Genomic DNA, 21,335 nt, shown 5'->3' with positions numbered 1-21,335 from the left:
TGATCCCGTGGGACGTTACAGTGTGCCCTGATGCAGGTGGTGCTCGGAAAGGTGCTGCCGGATTTCTGCGAGGAGGTGGAAAGCGACAGTGGCAAAGCTGAGTGGTGGCAAAGCAGTGATTTCCAGTTCCTGATGTTTATTTCCTGGTGAGTGAGTGGCATGTTTAAGAATATTTTTAAATGGTGGTAGCAAGAAGTGATATACTAGCTGCTTTGCCTATTTCTTTTGTCTTGAATTTTAGAATATCTGTGACTAAAGATATAGTTACTCCTGCACCTCAGAAGAACCCTCAAAACAGAGACTAATAATCTGGATAATTTCCTACTCCTAAGTATCTGAATGTAGAACAAAACTTCTCATTTAGTATTTTCTGTGCTGCTTATTTTCCAGTGAAACAAATTTCCTTTTGATATAAAATACCTGATTCAGTCTCTGGGGAACCCTGTCTTTGTATTCTTCTTGTGCATTATTATTAAACAAAAACAAATGAACAAAAACCCCCAAACCAACCAGTAGCCTGAGTGATTGCAACTGAAGAATGCAGTTCCCAGGAAGAAGGTAAAAGGGAAGACAAGTTGTGTTTCGTTCTGTTATGTAACCAAAAAAATTCTTCCAGAGAAGAACAGTGCTACCTTTTCCCCCTCAAAGATATTGAGGGGGAAACTAACATAATTAATTATGGAATTATTCAGATCCAGGAACCAGGATGTTTGTTTCACCTTGTTTTGCGAAAGGAAAAAAAAAGGGTCCTCAATCTGTCAAATGCAATGTAAATAAGATTTGAAGATAGTTTCCGAACACTGATAGTGGGGGAGAGAGTGGAGAGTTATGGGATAAGTAGGATTGTCTCACGCACAGCAATGGCAACAAGTAAAAGAAAGACTGAATGGCTTGTTTGCAGTTGTGGTCATAGCTTTCTGTTAAAGTCTGGTCTATATTCAAAACTCTTGCCAAACATTTACTTTTGCCAGTTTCTGGATTATTTATCAGTTTGAATTGACATAATAAGCTTTGGGCCCATGATGTAAGTCAGATGTCACATAGAGTTTTCCCAGCCTAATAAGCCAGAACTCAGCCTGTCAAAGGTGTCTGCCATGAGGGACTAGAATGAAGTCTGACTCTTATCTGTGGAGGCTGCTTTTGAGAGTGATACTACTCTGTGGCTACTAAAATGGGCCGGCATCCTTTCAGTGTCTTTCTTCAGCAGGGTTGCCTCTTTCTCAACTATCTGTTATGGCTCCGTTTCTCGAACCTTCCTAGTGACCAGCTGCTTTTGATGCATCCTCTCAGCACAAGAGGGTTGAAGTTTTGCTGTGGGGGTGGGTGCTTGGGGAGCTAAATGCTGTGCATCCTCACAGGAGAGAGGAATCTTGAGCTATGGGAGTTACATTTCTTTGGGTGGGTCTTCATGCATGGACGGTTGTGCATGAATTCACAAGCCAGGCAGAGGTGACACCTGTTTTCTCAGGTGTAAATTCTGACCCCTCTTCCATTACTCAGTATTTTACAGACTGAAGAACTGAAGTCATCTTAAGTTGTGCTACTTGTCCCATGCAGCTGAATTGCTGAGGAAGTCAGGTATGCTTAGCTACAGGACTCCCAAAACACCAGCCCTTGAGGAAACTAGCTTGCACTGCAAGCTGTTCTGGGCACTGTCTGTAGTCCACATTCTCTGTGCAGTCTCCCAGGTGACAACTTAGCTGTCAGCTGTTTGCTTCCCCTGGTGTCTAGTACAAGAATGCCAAGTGATTGTGGGCCTGCAAGGAGTCTCTAAGCAGGCTTGTGATGCTCAGAGAACTTGAGGAGGTTCAGGACAGGACAGCCCTCAGGGCCTCAGTGGGCTTTCCTTGCAGACACTTCTGGACTCTGACAGTATTTCTTCTATCCCAGTCCCTAGGTAACTGAGGTGGTGGACATTCAGCTGAGAAATCTCTTGGTCATTTTTATGACCTCTAGGGATGTCAGCTAGAAATGTTGGATCCCAGCTTACACTGCAGTTGTGGGGGGTTGTGCAAGTATTTACTTCGAGACACTGTTGTCCATTGTTTATTACATTATAGAATTTGGACTAGAGCAATTTTAGAAACTTTTGGCCATACCCTTAAGACAAATAACTAATTCTAAAATATAGTTCTGGGAGGAGGCTAAGCAAACCTTCTGTGATGATTTTCAGAGTAGTGCATGTGCTTTATGAAATTTCGTGTATGACTTGGTATACCAGGAGGTCTAGATCTACTGCTGATGATTTCTTTCCCTGTCTGCTATAGAAATGATATATTTAAATGTAGTCATAATTGCTTCTCAGATTTATCACCTGAGTTGAATGATCCTCAGTGGGGATGCTGTTCCTTCTTTTCCTTTACAGTCTATTCCCTGCTGTGGCTGGTTTTTTCTCACAGTTTCCTGGGTAACTAGGGTCATAGTTACCTTTGATAGTCATCTTCTCAAAACAGATGGTTGCACCTCTACTTCCTGAAGATAATATTTGGCTCTGCTTGCTGAGGAGGATGGTTCACCATTCTCTGTTGTGGTATGACAATAACCCCTCTCTGAACTTTCATGCCTGGGCCTAGATAGACATGCTGATAGTCCTGTCTCTGCTTGGAATCTACAAGACCCAGAAGTCCTTTGAGCAGGAGGCTTCTGTGTCTTGCAGGAAATACAGTTGCATACTGAGTATCTGCCTAAGCAAACTGTCGGGTCTCCACATGCCTTGCAGGGTCATGTGGAGAGAGCATGGCTGGGTGTAAGATCGTAAGATCTCATGGTGGGTCAGCTTGCAGGTATATTGGGTTACCTGGTGGGCAGCTTGCTGCCAGGATATTTGATGGCCTTTTTCTTGGCTGCAGCTTTTCTCTTGACATATCTGATTGAACTTGCAACCAGCATGGGAGGTTGTGGAGCAGAGGGATGTTACAGTACAAGCGCAGGTGGTGCCCTCAGAGAACATGATGAGAGTGAGGCAGGTGCTAAAAGCAAGAAATCCAACTCTACATGGGGTAGAGTAAAAGGTCTCTTCAAGTCAGCCCAAACTTTACATTTTCACTCTAGACATTAGCCTGTTCCCTGAAGGAATAGACCCACTTCCTAAGGATGGATGCACTGCATGCAGTGAAGGAAAGTGTAATGTCAACAGGCCTTTAGGGTATCTGACTTGCTATTTATTAAACAAATACTTATTTAAAAAAGGCGTAAGATGGCATGGTAACCTTTTGATGACCTTGCTGAGCTGCAATACATATGGCTGCTTTGTGACAAGAGTTCAGCAGGCTGCTATTTTATAGCATTAGTTTACCTCAGCTCACTTCAGAACAAAAGAAGGCATATTTATTTAATTTTTCGTGATTAACAAGCCAGTGTTATTGAACAGACTGCCCTAGTATTTTCTTTGAAAATAATACATTTTTCTCTTTGGTCATAAATAAGTCATAACCCTATTTCTGCCATGCTAAATAATAAGCTTCAGGCTTCAGTTTGGCAGAGTACTTATGTGCTTACTGAAATGCTATTATCAGTGGCACTTATGCATGTTTAAAGCTAGAAATGAGAACCTGAGAATTCGACTGAATCGGAGCCCCGGTGGTAATGCTTTTAATTGCCGTGTAAATCCAAGTCTTCCCATTGACCAGCAGATGGGGCAAGTAGGCCTCCTTATAGTTATGGTCAAGATTTTTTTTTTTTAATGCAAAGTTAAAATGTAGCTGTCGTTGGCTCTTAGTTCAACAGTCTAGTTTGAAGGCTCTTTACCTTTGTACTGTAAGGGTAAATTACGTACTTTGACGTAACTGGACTATTTTCTTTACAAACATATGTCGTAAACAATCGTCTAGTTCCTTGAAATTCTGAGATTTAAAATGATGTTTCTTTCTTTACACAGGGATGAAAACAAATCTTTTGAAGGTTTTGTTGTGCAAAGATATGGAAATCCATGTTCCCTCCCCAAAACCAGCCAATAGTTAGGTGTTTACAACACTCACAGGGATGCAGAGGATCCAAGTTTTAGTCCCTGGTGGTCTTCCATGTGCCTGTAGAGTGCACCAAGAACAAGATCACCTTACTTGCCTTTGGGTCATCTTCTCCAATTCTCTCCTGCAAAAGCTGTTGTCACTTTCATACACTTATTGATGCACCAGACTTGTACAGACTACGTGAGTGGCCATTGTTGCTGGCCACATTTGCTTTCTGCCCACACTTCTTGCTTCCTGTTAACACTTAATATGATGTACTTATCAAAAGAGAGGGTGATCTTCAAAATAAGTCAGTCACTGAATACTGCCCTTTATAAGGAGTAAAAGCTTTTTCTTGAACACACAGGAACGTAGAGACCTCAGTTTCCCTTTAGCCACAATCACACTTCTGTATGTTGTTCATCACATCAGCTCCTTAGTGTGATCTGCTTTGTCCCCACTCCTTGGAGCTCAGCTTGGTAGTGTGAATCCTGGAGCTAGCTGTGTTCTTACAGGCAATGTGGTGCAGGTGCAAGACCCATTTTCTGTCTTAGACTGAGGCAAACAACTCCTCAGGTGCAAAGCCCAGTGACGATGGAGAGCTTCTGGTTTTCATATAGACCAGATCTAATGGTTTGTCTAGTTGGGTGTATCTTACCCTCGTGGAAATAGCTTCCATTGTTCAGCCTTCAATAAAAAGTAACAATTTATCTATCCTGTTTTATTTTAGAGTGGGGCAAGCTTCCTGAGATAGCTGGGTGGAAGGATGAAGAAACCCGTATCTATGCTAAACTGTCCAGGCAAATACAACAGGTTAACATAAAAGAAACCAGCTTGGCTAAAGATTAAAAAAAAACCCAAACCCCCAAAACCCAACAAAACCCACCTCTTTCTCCTCAAACTTTCAAAAACTGAAATGGGGGAATAGATGTGAGACTACCTTCCCAGATATGTAGAGAGTGCCTCAGCTGGACTTTAGTTTAACACAGGCATCTGTGTGTGTCACCATCTGTCATTATTTGTTTGTGATATCCAAAACTTCTCTGGGTGGGAGGGAGCACAGAGGAATTCCTGGCTGGATTAGCATGACTTTGTGCTCTTTCTTGAAGCTTTTACATGGTTAAAACTAAGATGGGTAATACTGAGTGCAGAGGGGGTTACTAGGTTTAAGCTGGTGTAAATTGAGAGCAGCTCCTTTGCAGACAATGAAAGTAACCAGACTCTGCAAGTGTCTAAACTGGTAAGTCTGGCTCACCTTCTCCAAAAGTACATTATACAGAATCTGGACACTACCTTAACCTATTCCATATTTTGGAAGAGCAATGTGTGCTATCTATCTCAAAAGTTGCTCCAGCTTCTCTCTCTTTTGCAGCTTCGTGATGCCCTCAGACCTCCTCTCTAACACTGCCTCCTACGTGGTGAGCAGCATGATTCAGACCGTACTTCTTGCAGCCAGATTCCTACAGCCTGCCTCAGTCTGCTTTTTTTTTACTTTACATTCAGTCTGCTGACAGTCCTACAGCAAAAATTCCTTTGGCTCCTGCCATATCTACCTTTGCCGTTAATGTTTTTATTGGCTCACTGTGTTTTGAGTGAAATGTATATTCCTCAGTGCATTTTCAGCCAGTGTTTGCATTTTGTTCATTGTGTGTGTCTTGACTGTCCGGCATCCTCTGACTTCACCTCTGTCCTCGTGGTCTTCCTCTATTTAATTTTCTTCATATCCTTCCCTGTTCCCAAAGAGACATTCTTGTCATAAGCTGAGCAGTGTTATGAGCTCTTAAAGCCCCTACTTTCACATTACTTCTGACCTTCCATGAAGAGCTGGCCATTTTTCTCAATTTTCTGCTTTGTGTATGGAAAGAGCTGCTTTATAAGAAACATACTGCTCCTGGGGTAGGTATAAAACATGGCTGAGACTGCACAGGCTTCTCAGGAACATGGGTTCTGACACAAATGCCTCATGAGGCAGCTGGAAACACCTACATCATGCGGTGGTTTAGAGTAAGCCAACTGTTCAGTGACATGCTGGCCTCCGAGGAAAGCTATGCATGCTCTTCGCCAGAGGTATCTCAGGAGGACTGGGAGCCTGTCTGCTATTTGGCTCCTCACAGACAGCAGATGTTCCACAAGAAGGTGAAACATGCAATAAATGACTGCATTTACTTGAAGCAAATCAGAGCTCAAGCAAAGGCAGTGGTCCAGCCAAGTGTGTTTACTGCTGTGAAAATGCTTTTGTGCTGATGCAGCACCTTTCACCCAAAATCTCTGAACATTTTGAAAGTGTTAACAAAAGCAGGCTAATGTCAGTGTTTACAGATCTATTTGAGCCAGGTTTTTACTGCCTCTTTTGCATGCTGCCATCCACATAGCATACACTGAGTTTGGTACTGCTGTGGCTACTTGGCTGTGCATTTCCTTAGCTGCATAGATGTTTTCTGCAGCTGGTGTTGAGCTTGTGCTGATGCGGCTACGTTGGTAACAGGACTTGAGCAGGCTAGCTCAGGTAGATACACATGAGCTGTGGTCACATTAGTGTAAAAATAAATTTGTCCTATTTTTAGGAGGGAAAAAAAATCTGTGACCTGGACTGAAGACAAAAGACAAGTCCCAAAGACACATTTCTCCTTTGTACTGCTGCTTCTGAGGGGGGAGAAATGGGAAAAGTGAAATACCGAGTAGATTATCACTAGTGAAAGTAGGTTCAGGCTAGCTTGTGCCGTGTCTACCTGCTGAGTGAATGTTCAGTGATGTCTGATGCAGGGAAATGTCCAGTGACACAGAAGAGAGAGAAGTAGTCTTTTCATGTGTGTGCGTACTTTCCTCATGGACAAGCAGATACATCTTTGGATGCTTATTTCAAGATCCAGAGGCCACTTGTTAATCTGCGGTGGCATACAGAAAAGGACTGTATCTTTATCCAATAGGAGGATGTTAATGCAAGGATTTCATGTTCTTTTTCTAGTAGAGAACATGCTGCCAAATAAATATCACCTGGTTCAGAGGACATGCCAGGGGTTTGGCGATGAGTTAAGCGCCCATAGAACTGCACGGCCCTGAACACTTTCCAGCAGAGCCCTGGAGACTGATAGCTCCAGGATGAGTGGAGAATGGCTCTTCCCCACCAAACTATCCCTGGCAATTGCGATGGATGGTTCCTCCCCAAAGGTCTGGTGGTCCTCTACTTATTTTTTCTCAACATACAAAAGGGGGCAATCTGAAAATTCTTGGAATGGACAACCAATTCATGTCCTTCCAACTTGCTCCCATTTTACTGAGAAACTCTTGCTGTTCCCTTGTCCTTTGCTCAGCTCACTCCTGGTGATTTTCTGTGGACATTTCCCTGAAATGACCTTGCTAGAACCAAAGTGAAACAGAAGGCACTACCCGTGTTCTGCTCCGAGTCCCTCAACTAGAAAATGTTTTCAGTCTGTGGAGAGGGCTTTTTCCTCTCTCTTTCATTCTCTCTGCTCCTTGGCTGCCCACAGCGACAGCCGTAACTGCTTGATTTTGAGGGAAGCTTTGCATGTGCAATGAGTGGCTCCTTCTGCTAGCAATTTGTTCTCTGGAGCCTGTTACCACGCAGTATAAATAAATTTCACTGTTTAGTACTTTCCTGTTTTGTTCTTCTCCTGCTGCTGGCAATGAGTTGACCTACCCTGTTTTGGTTTTCAAATTTATCTTTCTTTGCCCTTCTGACATGAGACAAAATCACCAGATTAAATTAACAAGGATGCATTATTGATGTGTACTTTTTTTGGTTGTCTTGTGTTGCACTAAAAGTTCTGCATAAAATGGGAAATAAAATGCAGATTACATTCTGAAACAATATTCAGTTTGGTCTTAGGATGAGGAAGAAGACTATCTCACTTGAAAAAGTCTAATGGTGTGTGCTGAGTAGATATAGTCTCCATATAAAAAACCTTTTTCAGCCATCCGGCAATGTAAACTCAGTCTTTTTATAAACAGTCTTCATTTGGCCCATTCCATGCATGTGTGCTGCTAGAGTGACCAGGATGTTTAGCATGTCAGACCTAGCTTTACAGTGGTGAATGTAGGTACTGGAAGTTCTCCAGTTGTAGTAGTATGCATGCCCCTGCAACCTCTAGCTAAGAACAGGGTAAATATTTAGAGTGGCTGAGCCCAATCTAGGCTCTGTGCTGTTTTAACTAGATTGTTGCTGCCTACTTTAAAGCCAGTTTAGGCATTTATCCACTATACCAGAATCTCTGGGGAGTACACGTACCCCTAATTGGGTATGATGAAGGCCACAGTCATGTTTTCAATGGTTCCAAACCTGATGCTTAGAACACTTGAGGTTGTTTTTACTGTGTGAATGTAACTGCATGTGGATTTTAATACACAGAAAAACATACTGTGACCAACTAATGAAGTCAGTAGAGTGGTTACATTTGTCTACTTTCTCGGAAATTGTCATCGTTCCTGTCTTCCTTGGGATGAATAGAAGAAATCTATCCATCTAGACAATATTATTTCTGTTTATTTTTGGATCTCTTTATAGCATAAGTAGGTTTCGAATAATATAAATCAAACGTTTTTTACTTTCTCTTCGCTGACTTCTAAGCAAAGGAGGACATTTCCACTCACAGGGTAAAAAAGGCAAAGAGAAACTAACCCTTTGCCATTTGCATTTTACAAACCAGATCTTTAAAAAAATTACTTGAAGGAGGGGAAATTTGCCACCTTAACATTGCAAATTATGTGAAACCAGTATGTCCTCCCACCACAGCATATGTTTGTGGTGGGTAGGCGGGGAGATGCAGGGAAGAGGTGATGGTATAAAAATACCTTGTAAAAACAAATGTTTGGCTAGGGGAGAGAGTTTGTCACTTCAGCTAGACTAGAGGGGGGAAACCAGACAGACAGGGGGCGGATGGGAGGGTGGGGGGAGGAACTTATGTCATTTCAGCAAGGTAAATAACTTGACAGTGTCTCAGAAATAGCAGTCAAATAATTAGCTTGAGAAGATCAGATATTAGACAAGTAGGTGGCCCAGAAAGTTAAGAGTAAGGAGTAAAAGCTATTTAAATGAACAGTGAAGACCTTAAAAGAGTTAAGCATGTGGCAAATACCGAGCAGAAGGGTGACAGGTAGAAATTCCAAGATAAACTGCACAGTCTTGCTAGTAGCCACTCTTCCTGCATTTTCATGAACTAAGAAGTATGATTTTTATCATTTATCCTTATAATAGACATTCTAAGATAAGCACAGACCACAGGCTCTATACAGTAACATAAATGCAGCTTTGTAATGTACTGCTAGCATGGCTTTCTCCCGCCATGTGCCATATGGAATAGTTTGTACACTCCACAGCATCCAGTACTGTGCAAATGCGAGCAGACACCAACATGACCACCCACAACGGCAGTCAGGGTGGAAAATGATAGTTTGCCTTGTCATACTGGTGGGGAGTTTGTATGCTGCAGTGGGAGACTTACATCTCCACATCATGGGACCCAGCGGGTGCAGGAGCCAGGGGAGGGAGGGCTGGGAGGGACAAACACTCGGTGCCCCTCTGTGCAGTTCCGGCTGGCGGTAGCAGCTGTCAGTGTTAGGAGGGCAGCCTCCTTCCTATGTGACATTTATAGCTTTTATTTGGTTTTAATGGACCTGCCTCAGTGCTCAAGAAGGTGCATAGCCCCAGGAAGAGTGGGTGAGTGCATGAGAAAAAGAGAGAGAGAAAGAGGAGGGGAGAGAGTAGACTGGTGAGGTGCTCTTCATATCCAGTAATTTGTTGTCTACACGTATATTGCCCTGTTTTACAGACAGCTTCAGATGCTGCCTTCCTTCTACTTATCATTCCCTGTTACTTTAATCTGTGGAAATTTGAAAGTGGATTGAACGGAGATCTCCATGAAGGGAAGGTGTTTTGATAAATCAGACAAAACCTGCCCACCTGCTTCCTCTCTTAATTTGCTAGGAAGTATGTAATTCTTCTGCTTTGGTGGTGACTTTTGGTCATCGGTCATTCTCCCTGCCCCATGGTGTGGGAACTGCGGGTATTCTAAAATACCCTGAGAGTATTTCAGCTGAGCAAGCACCACTGTGTGCAGTGGGTCTGTCCCTCTTGTGAGGGCTTATGGCAACCCAACTCTGCTGACAGACTGGCTCGTGGGGCTTCTGAGTGAGAGGGATGGGACTGTTTTAAGTGCAGGCCAGGTTTCAAGGGTGACATATACTTTGGAAGCTCCTTGGTTCTCAATTTGCGGTCAAGGATAGAAGAAGATTCAACTCTTTTCTCCTCCTGTGACCTAAAGCATTTTGCTGAGGTTTGTTGCACAGGGCTAAACTTTCCGCTAGTAGGTGTTCACACAAATTTGGCTATTTCTGGCTATCTTCATATGTTGGTGTGCAGTCATTTCATACTTGCATTCCACTGAAAAACAACGGGTATTTTCCCCCTTCAACAAATTTCAAAGAAAATACGCCAACAAAACTTGGTTAGAGAAATTTTGTATGCTCCAGTCAGCAAACTGAAACCTAGAATACCTTCTGAGCCCGTCTGTGCAGCTGCGTTGTCACTTTGTCCTCCAGGGCTGACTTAGGGTAGCTGTGGGGATTAGTATTTTGAGTTCCCTGACTTACATGCATGTAATATTAATGAAATATTTTGGTGGAAATCTAGCTTTTACATTTCAGATTTGTTTCGTCGCACCAGTTGGTGGATTGAAACTGCCATCACAGCAGCTGCCTGAATATCATGTAACTCAACAAGCCTTGATGCCTTGTCATATTTCAGTGTTTGCTCACAGCACGAACAGTCCCAAGCATTGTGTTGGTTTTTTATGAAGGACCAGAGTCAGGGAAATAGAGAGGATCTTTTTTCCTCCACTTTCTCACAAACCTCCAAGTTCTCATGCCTTTCCACTATCCCTTCCACCAATTTAGTGATTCACCCTTTACTGTGCAAGTGCTTAGGGTCACCATGATAAGCAATGCAATACAGAAAGCCTTTGTAGATGCTTCTGCATGTCTTGCTGAATATACTGAGGTCTTCCTGGATACAGTGAGCATGTAACACTATAATAACTGAAGAGTGGATGTTATAATAGAGCTAAGAGATTTACAATTAGTCAAGAACTTTTTTTTGCTGAGGATGTTAAAACTAAACCCTAGAACTTTTCGTGGAAATTCAATATTTGTGATGAAACTTTTAGGGGAGTTTCTTACGTGTAGAATGCAATTTCTGATAAAAAAGAGAGAAAGAGAAGTATTTTGTAGGGTGTTCAATAACCTGGTCATTGGATGATCCCTGAGATGTACAAGATCAATTTCCAAGTTCTAGGGATAAATTAGAAGAAATAGAAATATAATCTCTCCAGTATTGTAGATAAGTGTCTTAACTGTTGGGCTTTTGAGAAGGATGCACGAGTCTGATTTCTGTGGCTTCTTTGAGTGAAAACTCTCAGAGTCTTCATCCAATTCTAAAATTCCTCTTTTTTTAATCTTTTTTTTGCTGTGATTAAAAGTTTGTGTTTTTGCAAAATGGAAACCTTGATATCCAGCCAGCTAGAATAATAAAAGTTTTAGGTGTCCTGTGAACGTGAGGCAAAGAAGAAGAAAATGTGTTAGTTTATTGGCTCTGTGTAAGAGGAAGGTCTGGGCTTAATTTAAAAGTCAAATGTAAATATATTTTTTCTAACTTTGACTTGTGACAGATCAAGATCTGACATATTCTCATTTTTCCTTGCAAGCTGCTAAGGATTCAGATGAATTTGATGGAAATCTACCTTTGACAGATGACAGCAGGATTTCATGAGTGATTTCTATCTCAAGGCAACTGCCCCTTCTCCACAGCCAGCAAGTAGCAATAGCATTTTAAAAGAAGGATGTCAGAGAGCAGCTTGGTTTTCTCAGTTGTCATTGTTATTTGTTTCTCTCCTGGCCAAACCACCAGAAGCAGGTTAAGGATGACACAAACTAGCAACAAATCACGGGGTGGAGGACAGAGCATGTGACAATGCCCTGGCTATGGTGCAAACATTTGAGCTACGTTTCGAAAGCCTGGGTTTGTGTTCAGCAGAGTTCATGAGTGAAAAATAAAAGTCTTTGGCGATAACAATCGACAACCTCAATCTCATTAGTGTCTACCATTCAGAGAAGAGGCTGGAGTGGATCCCATCAAGCTGTGATTTGGTTCAGTACACTGGGGAAGGTTCCTAGAAGCATTCCCCCAGCTTCTTCACACTGTGCGCTGAGGGGAAAAAAAACAACATTTGGCAATTTGTTGTCAATATTTATATAACTCCTGATGCCACTAAAACTGCATATGCAGGCTTTAAACTAACAAAAACAAAGCCATGGCCAAGCTGGAGAGCTGGATTTGTTTCCATGCACAATTAGGTTTATTTGTTTAGGTCTCATTTTATTTGCTTTCAGATGACTCAGATAGGAGTATTGCAATCCTTTCAAAGTGAAGTAGTGTTCTGTGTATTTTGGGCATTGGGCTTAGCCAAATGTGGAAAGAATTGGCTGCTCAATAGTATTTTCCTATCCAGAGGTTTTTTCAAACTTTTGAGAGGAACTGAAGGAATGTCCCTTCCATGCCAGGCTTTCCCCCTCTTCCCCTTCACAGCGTCTCTCCACATTATTGTTAAAGAGCACAGGAATTTTAAAACACTCCTCTGTTGTGCAACTGTTAGCAACTGCTCTTATTAATTGCTTTACCATTATGCTGCATATTTAAATTCTCGCTGGTGTCATCCATAACATGCTGCTGTGAGTACCTTTTAACCCATTCCAATAAGAATATATGGATGGTGCCCTGCTCAGAATCTCCCATCCTGCTAGACTAGCTCTGGGTTTGCTGAAAATGATTTCCTGCATACATGAAGGGATATGTACACTTTGGCAAGTAGCCAAGTTTTCTGCCTGGAGTTAGTCACTAAGGGCAGATTATTTTCCAGTGGACATGCTTGCACGCTATCCGTATTAAGAGAATTGTCTTAACTCTCAATATCATAGTGTTTCTTATATCTCCAGCCCCAACCCCCCCAAAAAAAACAAAAGAAAACAAAAATGCAGTGGTTTTTGTCTCTGTCTTATGTGAGTAGGAGGCAATGGCTTTTGACTGGTGCTTTAGGCACCACTGTATTTTTGGGGGATTTTTTTTCCTTAGTCGTCTTCTGATAATTTTGCTTATGGAAATATTTCAGAAAATGTAGACAAAGTGAATAGATCTGCATTTAATCTTATTTCTATGAAACATAAAGGTTAAAGGATTTCCTGCACTCACCAGAAATATGCATTTGATTTATAGCCTTCCTTAATGCTCTTCCCACTCATACTCATAAAAGAAATATAGTAACAAAGGCTAATAGACAACCTATTTTAAAGTTTGCCCTGATAAAAGCAAACTGGAACTTTATTCAGTCTTAAATGTCAATTCTAAAATTTGGAATGTTTTTCTAATCAAGAACAATAAACGTGGAGAGTGTCTTGGTGGAATGGAGCCGTGGCTCAGCACGCTGCTGGCCCGGTGCTGCACACACACTCCAGGGGCAGATGGAGTCTGCACATCACGTAGTCCTCCCTGTGCAATAGCTTGCTCTGTGAGGCTGCTTGACCTCGGGAGGGATTGAACAATGCTTAGGATATGTGATTTGTTGTTTTATTTTGCTTTTTAGAGGATAGGAACCCAAAATATATCTGTGACAAATGATCAAATTGAGGAGGAATGTAAATCTTCAAATACAATAAAGAAGAAAGAAAAAATATAAATTTCCAAGCCTGCATTAAAAACAAACAAACAAAAAAAAGAACCCCAAAAAACCCAAACAAATGACAAATAAACCCCAGAAAAAAATAATAAGGTGTGCAAATTGGATGGTGCCTGGAGACCTGTTCCATATGACTCTTTGTTTCCCTCCCTCTAGCTGTGGAAACTGAGACTGTCAGAATAGATCAAACCCATTTAGTGGCCTTACTTAACACAGTATCACTTTATAACACCTTCAGGGCATTTCAACATCATGCCTGGAAAGCTTTCAGCTATTCTCACAGCACAGTCCGGTGTGCTGGCTGCAGCTCTCCTGCCCTTTCCCTACACACACCATTTTGTTGTGCAAAGTTCTTCAAGTCTAATGCAAGATGGAATGAGACTGTGGACTTCACTGGGAGCTGAGAGAGAAGGCTGGCTCAGGACCTATCAGAGCTTATATACTATGGGCTACTGTTAAATATGTAATTTGAATATCAAATCAAATTGATTTGTGTCCTTGTTGATGCAGGACACTGAATCAATTTTACTTCTGTTGACTAGTAAATATGAGTTTTTATACACTGAAAATGTATAACCATCCCAGATGCATATGTTTCCAAGTACACAGAAAAATATAAAGACATTTTACTGTATTATAGCTCCCTCATCACGTAAGAGACTTCCTATATTAAACTGATTTTTACCGTAGTTGGGCTCCTTTGGTTGCCATGTGCAACTAAGTGGTAAGACAGAGACTTTTTTTGGCAACTTATATGTACCTTTTGCCTTTTTACTTATAACACACTGTGAGCTGCAGCTGGGCAGGTTGTGATTTCAGTCTAAGGTGGTTTTACCCCTTCCTTCCTGCAGATGTGTAGTTGTGTGTAGGCAGATACTTGCTGATGCCTGGCTAGTAATTCAAGTATTGAGACATGTGGGCTTACCACCACTTCCTGATGTGCTTTACAGGTAAGTCTGCAAGAGGAAAGAGACTCTGAGGAGGAAAATTAGGAAAAAAGAACTTAAAGCTTCAAAAGCATCAGCCTTGAAGCTACAAAGCAGAGTCAAGAAATAGAAGGAATTACGGAAGGCTGACTGCACTTCCTTTTCCAGGTGATGAGGGACCTGAACAGTTTAGGACTAGTTAAAACTTACAACAATGCCAAGCTCAAGTAAAATAATGCTCATTTTAGTCTTCTGTTATCCTATCTCTTTCTTATTTTCTCTAAGACAGAATTAAGTAAGTCTGTATCTAAATGCATGCTCCTCTTTGACTTCAGAGTAAAGTAAAATACCTCACCCTGAAACATCTCTAGGGGGTGTAAGTAAATCATAGTCTGGAAAAGACATACATGCTTTTCATCTGTTGTAAAGTGTTACATCTTAGCTGAGGGTGGGGAGGAGATGGCTGTCAGCCATGCAGGAGTAATTTAAGTCACCTGAACATTAAATATATCCTAATCACTAATGACATCACCAAATGCTGGGAAGCATGAGGGGAAAGAACGGTGGAGGAAGATGAACCACCAATGAAGCTTTGAGATCTGAGCATGGCAGTAGCCAAGAAGACTCTGAGGATGCTTTGCATGGTACCCTCTGAAACTGGATTTTTTTCATCATATCTGAGGCTTGGTACACATAGTCTCATTTAGTCTCATAAAAGAGAGGATAAACTGCAGATGGCTTTGATCTACAGGTGCTACTTGTTAAAAAAAGGTTTTCTCCCCCGCTAATGCAGATCAAGCTGTCATTCAAAAATCAATTATTTTGATAACCCATATGATTACTTTTTGGTGATGTTTCACTTTCCACTGATAATCTTTATTACCTTGTCCAGTTAATTTGACCCAGGTACGATTAATAACATTATTATGGTGATACATGTTTACTTCCTCACTGCTGGACTTTATAAAGTTGCATTTCCCATCTTCGAACTTTATACTCTTCATCAAAGTAAAATACACCAGGCATCTTCATTCCAGCAAATTTTTCTATGTTGCTTTTCCTATTGTTACTCACTTCCTTATTCCTATACCTGTGTGATCACCCGCCAGCAGATACAAGCTCCCTCTACATGTGCTCTGAGTGGTGACTAATTAGCAGGTAAAGCCCAACTCATAAACTTGTGGCTGTGGCTTAACACTTCTCTAAAATGGCTACACAGCTTCCAGTCGGCCCTGACTGCTGAAACATCCGTCTGCAACGGACTTTGTAATAAACCCCGTGAGTTAGTGCAGTGGCTTCCTAGAGGGAGAAGTACTAGTTTCCGGTTAAGTAGCACATGGAAGTAGCCTACTTATGCCAAGACAGCACAGGCTTGATTTAGAACACAAGCAGAGCTAAACATCATGTATGTAGGTCAAGTGTACAAGACAGTACATGCAGTAGTGAACAATAAGGCACAAGTGAAGGTAAAACTGCAGGTTGTGAGATCATAGGATTGCAGCTTGAGACAAACCTACAGATAAGGATGAGGAGAAGATGGCACTGTGTAGGAGGGGAAATCCTTTTCTAACTCTTCTGAACTTGCATACAAAGCAGAATTGCTGGAGAAGGCTCTTATTCATGTTATTTGCCCTTTCTTCTCTCCACGTCTCTCTACTATCACTCAGAAAAGTGGGGGTAGGGGACTAAAACACAATGAAAGTACCCATGGTATTATGTTATCTGTCAGCCATGTGGAGAAAAGCCAATATACCAGAGAGCAACGCAGGTCTGTGGTACAAAACATGCTTCTATGAGTGAATCTGGGGGATATGAGACTCTATGACAATATCTGACCATGCATGCTTCACATGAAAGGGGGAAATCTCTGTGTTTGTACGTCAAGACAAAAATGCATTTTTTCCACCCTTATTTCATTCACCTCTTGCTAAGTTTTATGGCTTAAGTCTGTTGTGTCTCCTAATTCCTTTGTTTCATACTTTGTTTCTTCTTCCCAAGCACTCCACTGAGGAACAATGTGGAGTCTGCTCACTGCTACCAGAAAATGCAGTGCTCCTTGGGAGTAGGTGCTGTGTCTCTTGCCTGCTTGCTCTATGCACAGCCAGCTGTAAATATCATCTAAGCTCACTCTTGCACCTGTTTAAATGCCTACATTCTTGCTAAGGGCCCCGTTTTCCAGATGACCATGTGTGACAGACTTGCGTTGCTCTTGGGAGTCAGACATTCTCTCACTACATGTCAAGGGGACAGTCATCCCAAGAAGTGTTATTCCCAAACAGACCCTTTACTGCAAGATTTCCACTGAGATGACACCTGCTGATTTCATGCAGGGTTGCTGGCCCAGGCACCATGGACCATGACCACTGGAACAGCCGTTTCTAGCAAATCATAGTTCACCAGTCAACCACTCTGAAATCACCCTTACCATCCAATAAATTTCCAGCTAAAAGCAAAAACCGAGCTGTCTGCAACGAAATGTACCCCTTGCATAGTAATCGTGGGATGTAAGGACATTCACAGAAATAAATGAAAGCCATGCTGGTAGCTGTCAGCGCTTTACAGCAGCTCCAAGAGCTCTTTCTGTTTTCCTCAGCTAAAATGGTGCCAGAATGCTTTTGTTGCCTGATGGGCTGCTGGCAAAGGCCTCCCTTTTGGATATTGCCGATTGTGGTAGTGCTTAATGCTGCCGAGTCTGGCAGCTGGGCTCCGTCCCACTTCCCTGGCCAGGAGCAGGCAGCCAGGGGGCACCAGGGCAGCCCCAGCCCTGGGTGTCACACATCCTCCTGGGGACAGGCTGAGGCTGGGCCAGGACATGGTGCCTGTGGCTGACAGGGCAGGGCTGTGGGGAGCTGCCGACTGGCCCCGCTGCAGCGCCACTTGGGCAGGAACCAATGGTCTCAGGGGATAATGAAATGGGGTCCTGGACAGGATGAAATTGGGTGGCAGTACCTTCAGGGCCACCTTGGCTCTCCAGCACCATCTCCAGCCTGTGCAGGGGCCTCACCGACAGCTGCTGTCCAGCCATGGACCTGGGGAGAGATGCACCTGCCTGTTCCACACCGAGGCCTCCCTAAGGGCTTTCTCTGGGTCATAAAGCTGGAATTTATCGAATACTAGATTGTAATGCTTCTACCAGAAGAGGGTGGCTGCTGGAGTCTGGCTGTGTTCCTGGATAGCTAGAGATGCTTCAGGAACGCTGATGTCTCCTGGGTGCAGCCAGACAAAATTATCATCAGGACAGGCAGTAAACAGAGCCATTTGTCAAAGGTGGGTGCAAACCCTCAGCACCAGCCCAGCCTTCTGGCTATCATCAAAATGCTTGTGCTCGTTTGAATTAAAGTCTCCCTGCAAACTGGAGTGAGTTTGCACCTCAGCAGAGCACATTTAAATGGAAAACCATGGAGAATGTCCAGCACTCTGCATCTGAAAAGTCATCTTACAGAGAGCTAAACGTCTCTTTGGACAGGTAAAAGGATCACAGTGCCAAGGTTAGATAAGTAGTAACCTGATGCTTAACAACTGCTGAGGAAAAGATGATGGGAGAGACTTTCATCTATTTTAAAGGCCTGACTTTTGCCTCTGTGCTCATGGCAATATCCTTCATTTGTGCCATATTTTTACCCCCAGAAACAATGCTGTTAAAGATAAAATGATACCACTGATAAACTATTTGGTGTTAACCTTCCAGTCAGAAAAGTGAAAGGGCGATGCTTTTGTCGTACTGAAATGATGTCACTTTGTGAAGGGAATAATGTTTTTGTACTACAAGATAATTAATATCTGCTATCCTGGAGGGTTTGATTAAACTATCAAGTACCAAGTGACAGCTTTGCCACATGACACTTCTTTGGACACCATGAGCACCAAAACAGCATTTCAGTGTATATTTTGGCTAACACGGAGCCATTGCTTCTCCCCAGGGCTGAATTTGTCATGACTCCTGGGCAGTGAGGAATCTTTGGCCTCTTGAAATAGGTTATTTCCTTTTTTGGAGAGAAATAAGAAGGCAAAAGCAAGGGATTAATAAATTTTTAGGTAGAATTCCTGCAGCAAGGAACTGTGATGGATATGAAAAAGCGGGGGTACTGAGACCTTAGGCTGTGTTGCTTGGGAGGAATACTTTGCATTTCACAATAGGCACAAAGGGAGAAACTATTAATTTATTTTTTTCCTGTAGATGTTTTAAACATAGTTAACTAATGCTGGCACCAGTCAAGTTACTTGTACTGAAGGGAGTACACTGATAAAGTGTGAGGAATGCCCATCTGAGACCAAAGAGGTGGGCAAAGAATAAGCAGCAAAAAGGAGAAAGACATAGAGGTGACAGAAGAAAAAAATGACACAAACATGGAGAAATGCAGACAAAGCAATTGTTAGGAAATTAATCTAGAAATTACTCCAACACACTGGGAATCTGTGGGCCCTGGTCTGGTAAATTATACTGTCTTAGCTGCTACCACTTCACTTTTAAAAGGTAACATCTGTCCTGATCCTCAAATGTCTTCAGTGACTATGTCCAAATTCTTGCAAGTACTGTGCAAGAAAAACTTGTGCACACCAGGTCTGGCAGAGCAGTGAATACAAAAGGTGAAAAAATAGAAAGCTAATTAAAACTAAATGTTAGAATCCTGTTGCAATTCCATCATGGGGCTTGACATGAAACGAATTTCCATATAAAAATAAGGGGCAAATATTTGCCTTTGCGTTCTTATTTCTTTCCTCCTTTTAAGAAAAGATACCATGAAATTTTGTAATGTCTAGCTATCATCGCATACAAAGAGCTTATTTCCTGCTCTGTAACTTCATGACTATTAAGGGCACCGCAGTCATGATGCTTTGTTGCTCCCCAGGTTTCCCACTTGGAAGGAAGTTTGTTGAGTAAGTTAAACAATGGATATGAAAATAGTAAAGGAAGGAACATCCCCATAGCTCTACTAAACTTCTTACATTCCATAGCAGGGTAAAATGAACAAAAACCCAAATGAAATTAAATTTGAAATCTTTTGTTGGATTTTGTTTTAAAACTTTCTGTGAAAAGATTCAGTAGATATTTTCATTCAATCCTTAAACTTGTTTTGGATGAACCTCAATTTTTCGGATCCAGACCTTTTACTGGCAGTACTGTTTGGTTGGTGTTAGAAAACTTCAGACTTGGATTCCTTAGATTATTTAATTTACCTATGTCAGCCAAAATGCCAGACAATCATTTTGGGCATGCAGGACTGAAATGGAAAGTGTTTAAAACGTTGCCCCATCATTCAGAAATTGGAGATCAGGGTATATTTCATTCTTTTTCACCCACTGCAGAAGAAATTTTCTTCAATTTCAGTGATCTTGGATAAAAATAATTTTGCTGGCACAATGTGGAATGCAGAGAAATTGTGAAATAAAAGGTGTTGAGTCAAAAGGTATAGTTAACTGACCAAGTTATTATAAACCTGTCCCTAATACTCTCAACTTTATTTAAGTATTTTATTAAATAATTATGTTACTTGATGCCTCTTATTTTATTTGTTCTGAGTATTTGTGTGTTTCTTAGCATGCAAGGGCATGGGATTGGAATTTTTTTCTGAGGTAAAGTTCCATGCTTGATAGAAAATATTTATATATTCTCTCTTTACGTGAACTTATTTTTGTTGAAAAAGAAACCTGTTAACTGTTGTGGCTTTGGCCACAGTATGTGAACTCATACTATTAATACAAGGAACAATAGCCATCTTTATTCAGTTGTCCCTGTACTTTACATCCCTGTACCAGTCAGTTTACCACTGTATTGCATTATTTTCTATAAACCTGTTCATAGTTCTTAGAACAAACAGCTCCCTGAAACTGCAATTTATGGTAGGTCCTAGAAGATTTCAGGAAATAGAACTAAGCTCAAAGTCCCACCATCTTCTGGAGGTAGGGAGAGTGTAATAATATTTCCAGATTTTTCCACTAAACAAAGGCTAAACCTCAAGTTCAGTTTGACAGAAGAAGTTCCTGCTGAATTTCTTGCAGGACAGCTGTGATTGAAGCAAGTTTTCATGCAGTACCTGTAGAGACTCAGCAACACATAGGAGAAAGTGATGACATCTCTTTAGTGGCACTGGTGTACTACATCATTCAAAGAACAAGAAGACCCTTGTGGCACCTGTGGAATGAAAGTTAAAGCTCACCTGAGGAACAGCTTTTGACTTTCTCTTATGGCTGCCATCAGATAGGGATGAATCGTTTTGGGGATTTGAAAGAGTAACCTGAATGCAAGACATCAAAAAGAATGAGGAGGTGTTTATATACTTCCGTGGCAAACTAGTCTTGTTATTGCTGTGAGTGAGTTATCTAACTTTTCATGAAGAAAAGAGAGTGATAATTTGAATTTTTTTGAGACTGATTTCTTTTTCACTCTTAAGGAGGTAAGAGGTGGCAGTTTTCACCTCTGGATATCTTAGCACCTGAACAAAGAATGTGACAATATGCAAAGTTTTGTAGGAGTCTCTGTGATTATCTCTAGGCAGCCTGTTAGAGATCAATGAAATATTTTGAATTATTTGAATTATTCAAGTATGAAGGAATTATTTGAAGTAGTGATATTTCACTTTTGCACTTTGTAGGCTTACCTTAGTAAAGCAGAAGTGAAATGCACATTGCCAGAATTTTTAAGAGCTCTGAACTTTTCAGAATGAACCAGGTATTTGTTCTACACATATGGCAGACTTGAGGTGTGTCTGTGTGTCTGATTT

At 41.7% G+C, this 21,335-nt stretch overlaps 1 protein-coding gene across 3 annotated transcripts in view; it reads left to right on the top strand.

The window, feature by feature from the left end:
* The window catches only part of RBPJ (recombination signal binding protein for immunoglobulin kappa J region), a 151,496-nt gene continuing 130,161 nt past the window's right edge, over positions 1–21,335 (top strand). For all 3 annotated transcript variants that reach the window (XR_001873864.1, XM_017809252.1, XM_017809060.1), the window contains exon 1: positions 1–146. Coding sequence is in view for 2 of the 3 variants with exons in the window: in XM_017809252.1 (XP_017664741.1) it covers positions 31–146 (116 nt within the window). In the remaining variant the exon portion in view is untranslated. The remainder of the gene's footprint in view (positions 147–21,335) is intronic.

This window comes from Lepidothrix coronata, unplaced genomic scaffold, assembly GCF_001604755.1.
Source record: "Lepidothrix coronata isolate B3197 unplaced genomic scaffold, Lepidothrix_coronata-1.0 Scaffold0, whole genome shotgun sequence".
NCBI lineage: Eukaryota > Metazoa > Chordata > Aves > Passeriformes > Pipridae > Lepidothrix > Lepidothrix coronata.
The sequence above is the reverse complement of the archived record's forward strand: the minus strand, read 5'-3'. Positions and strand labels throughout refer to the sequence as shown.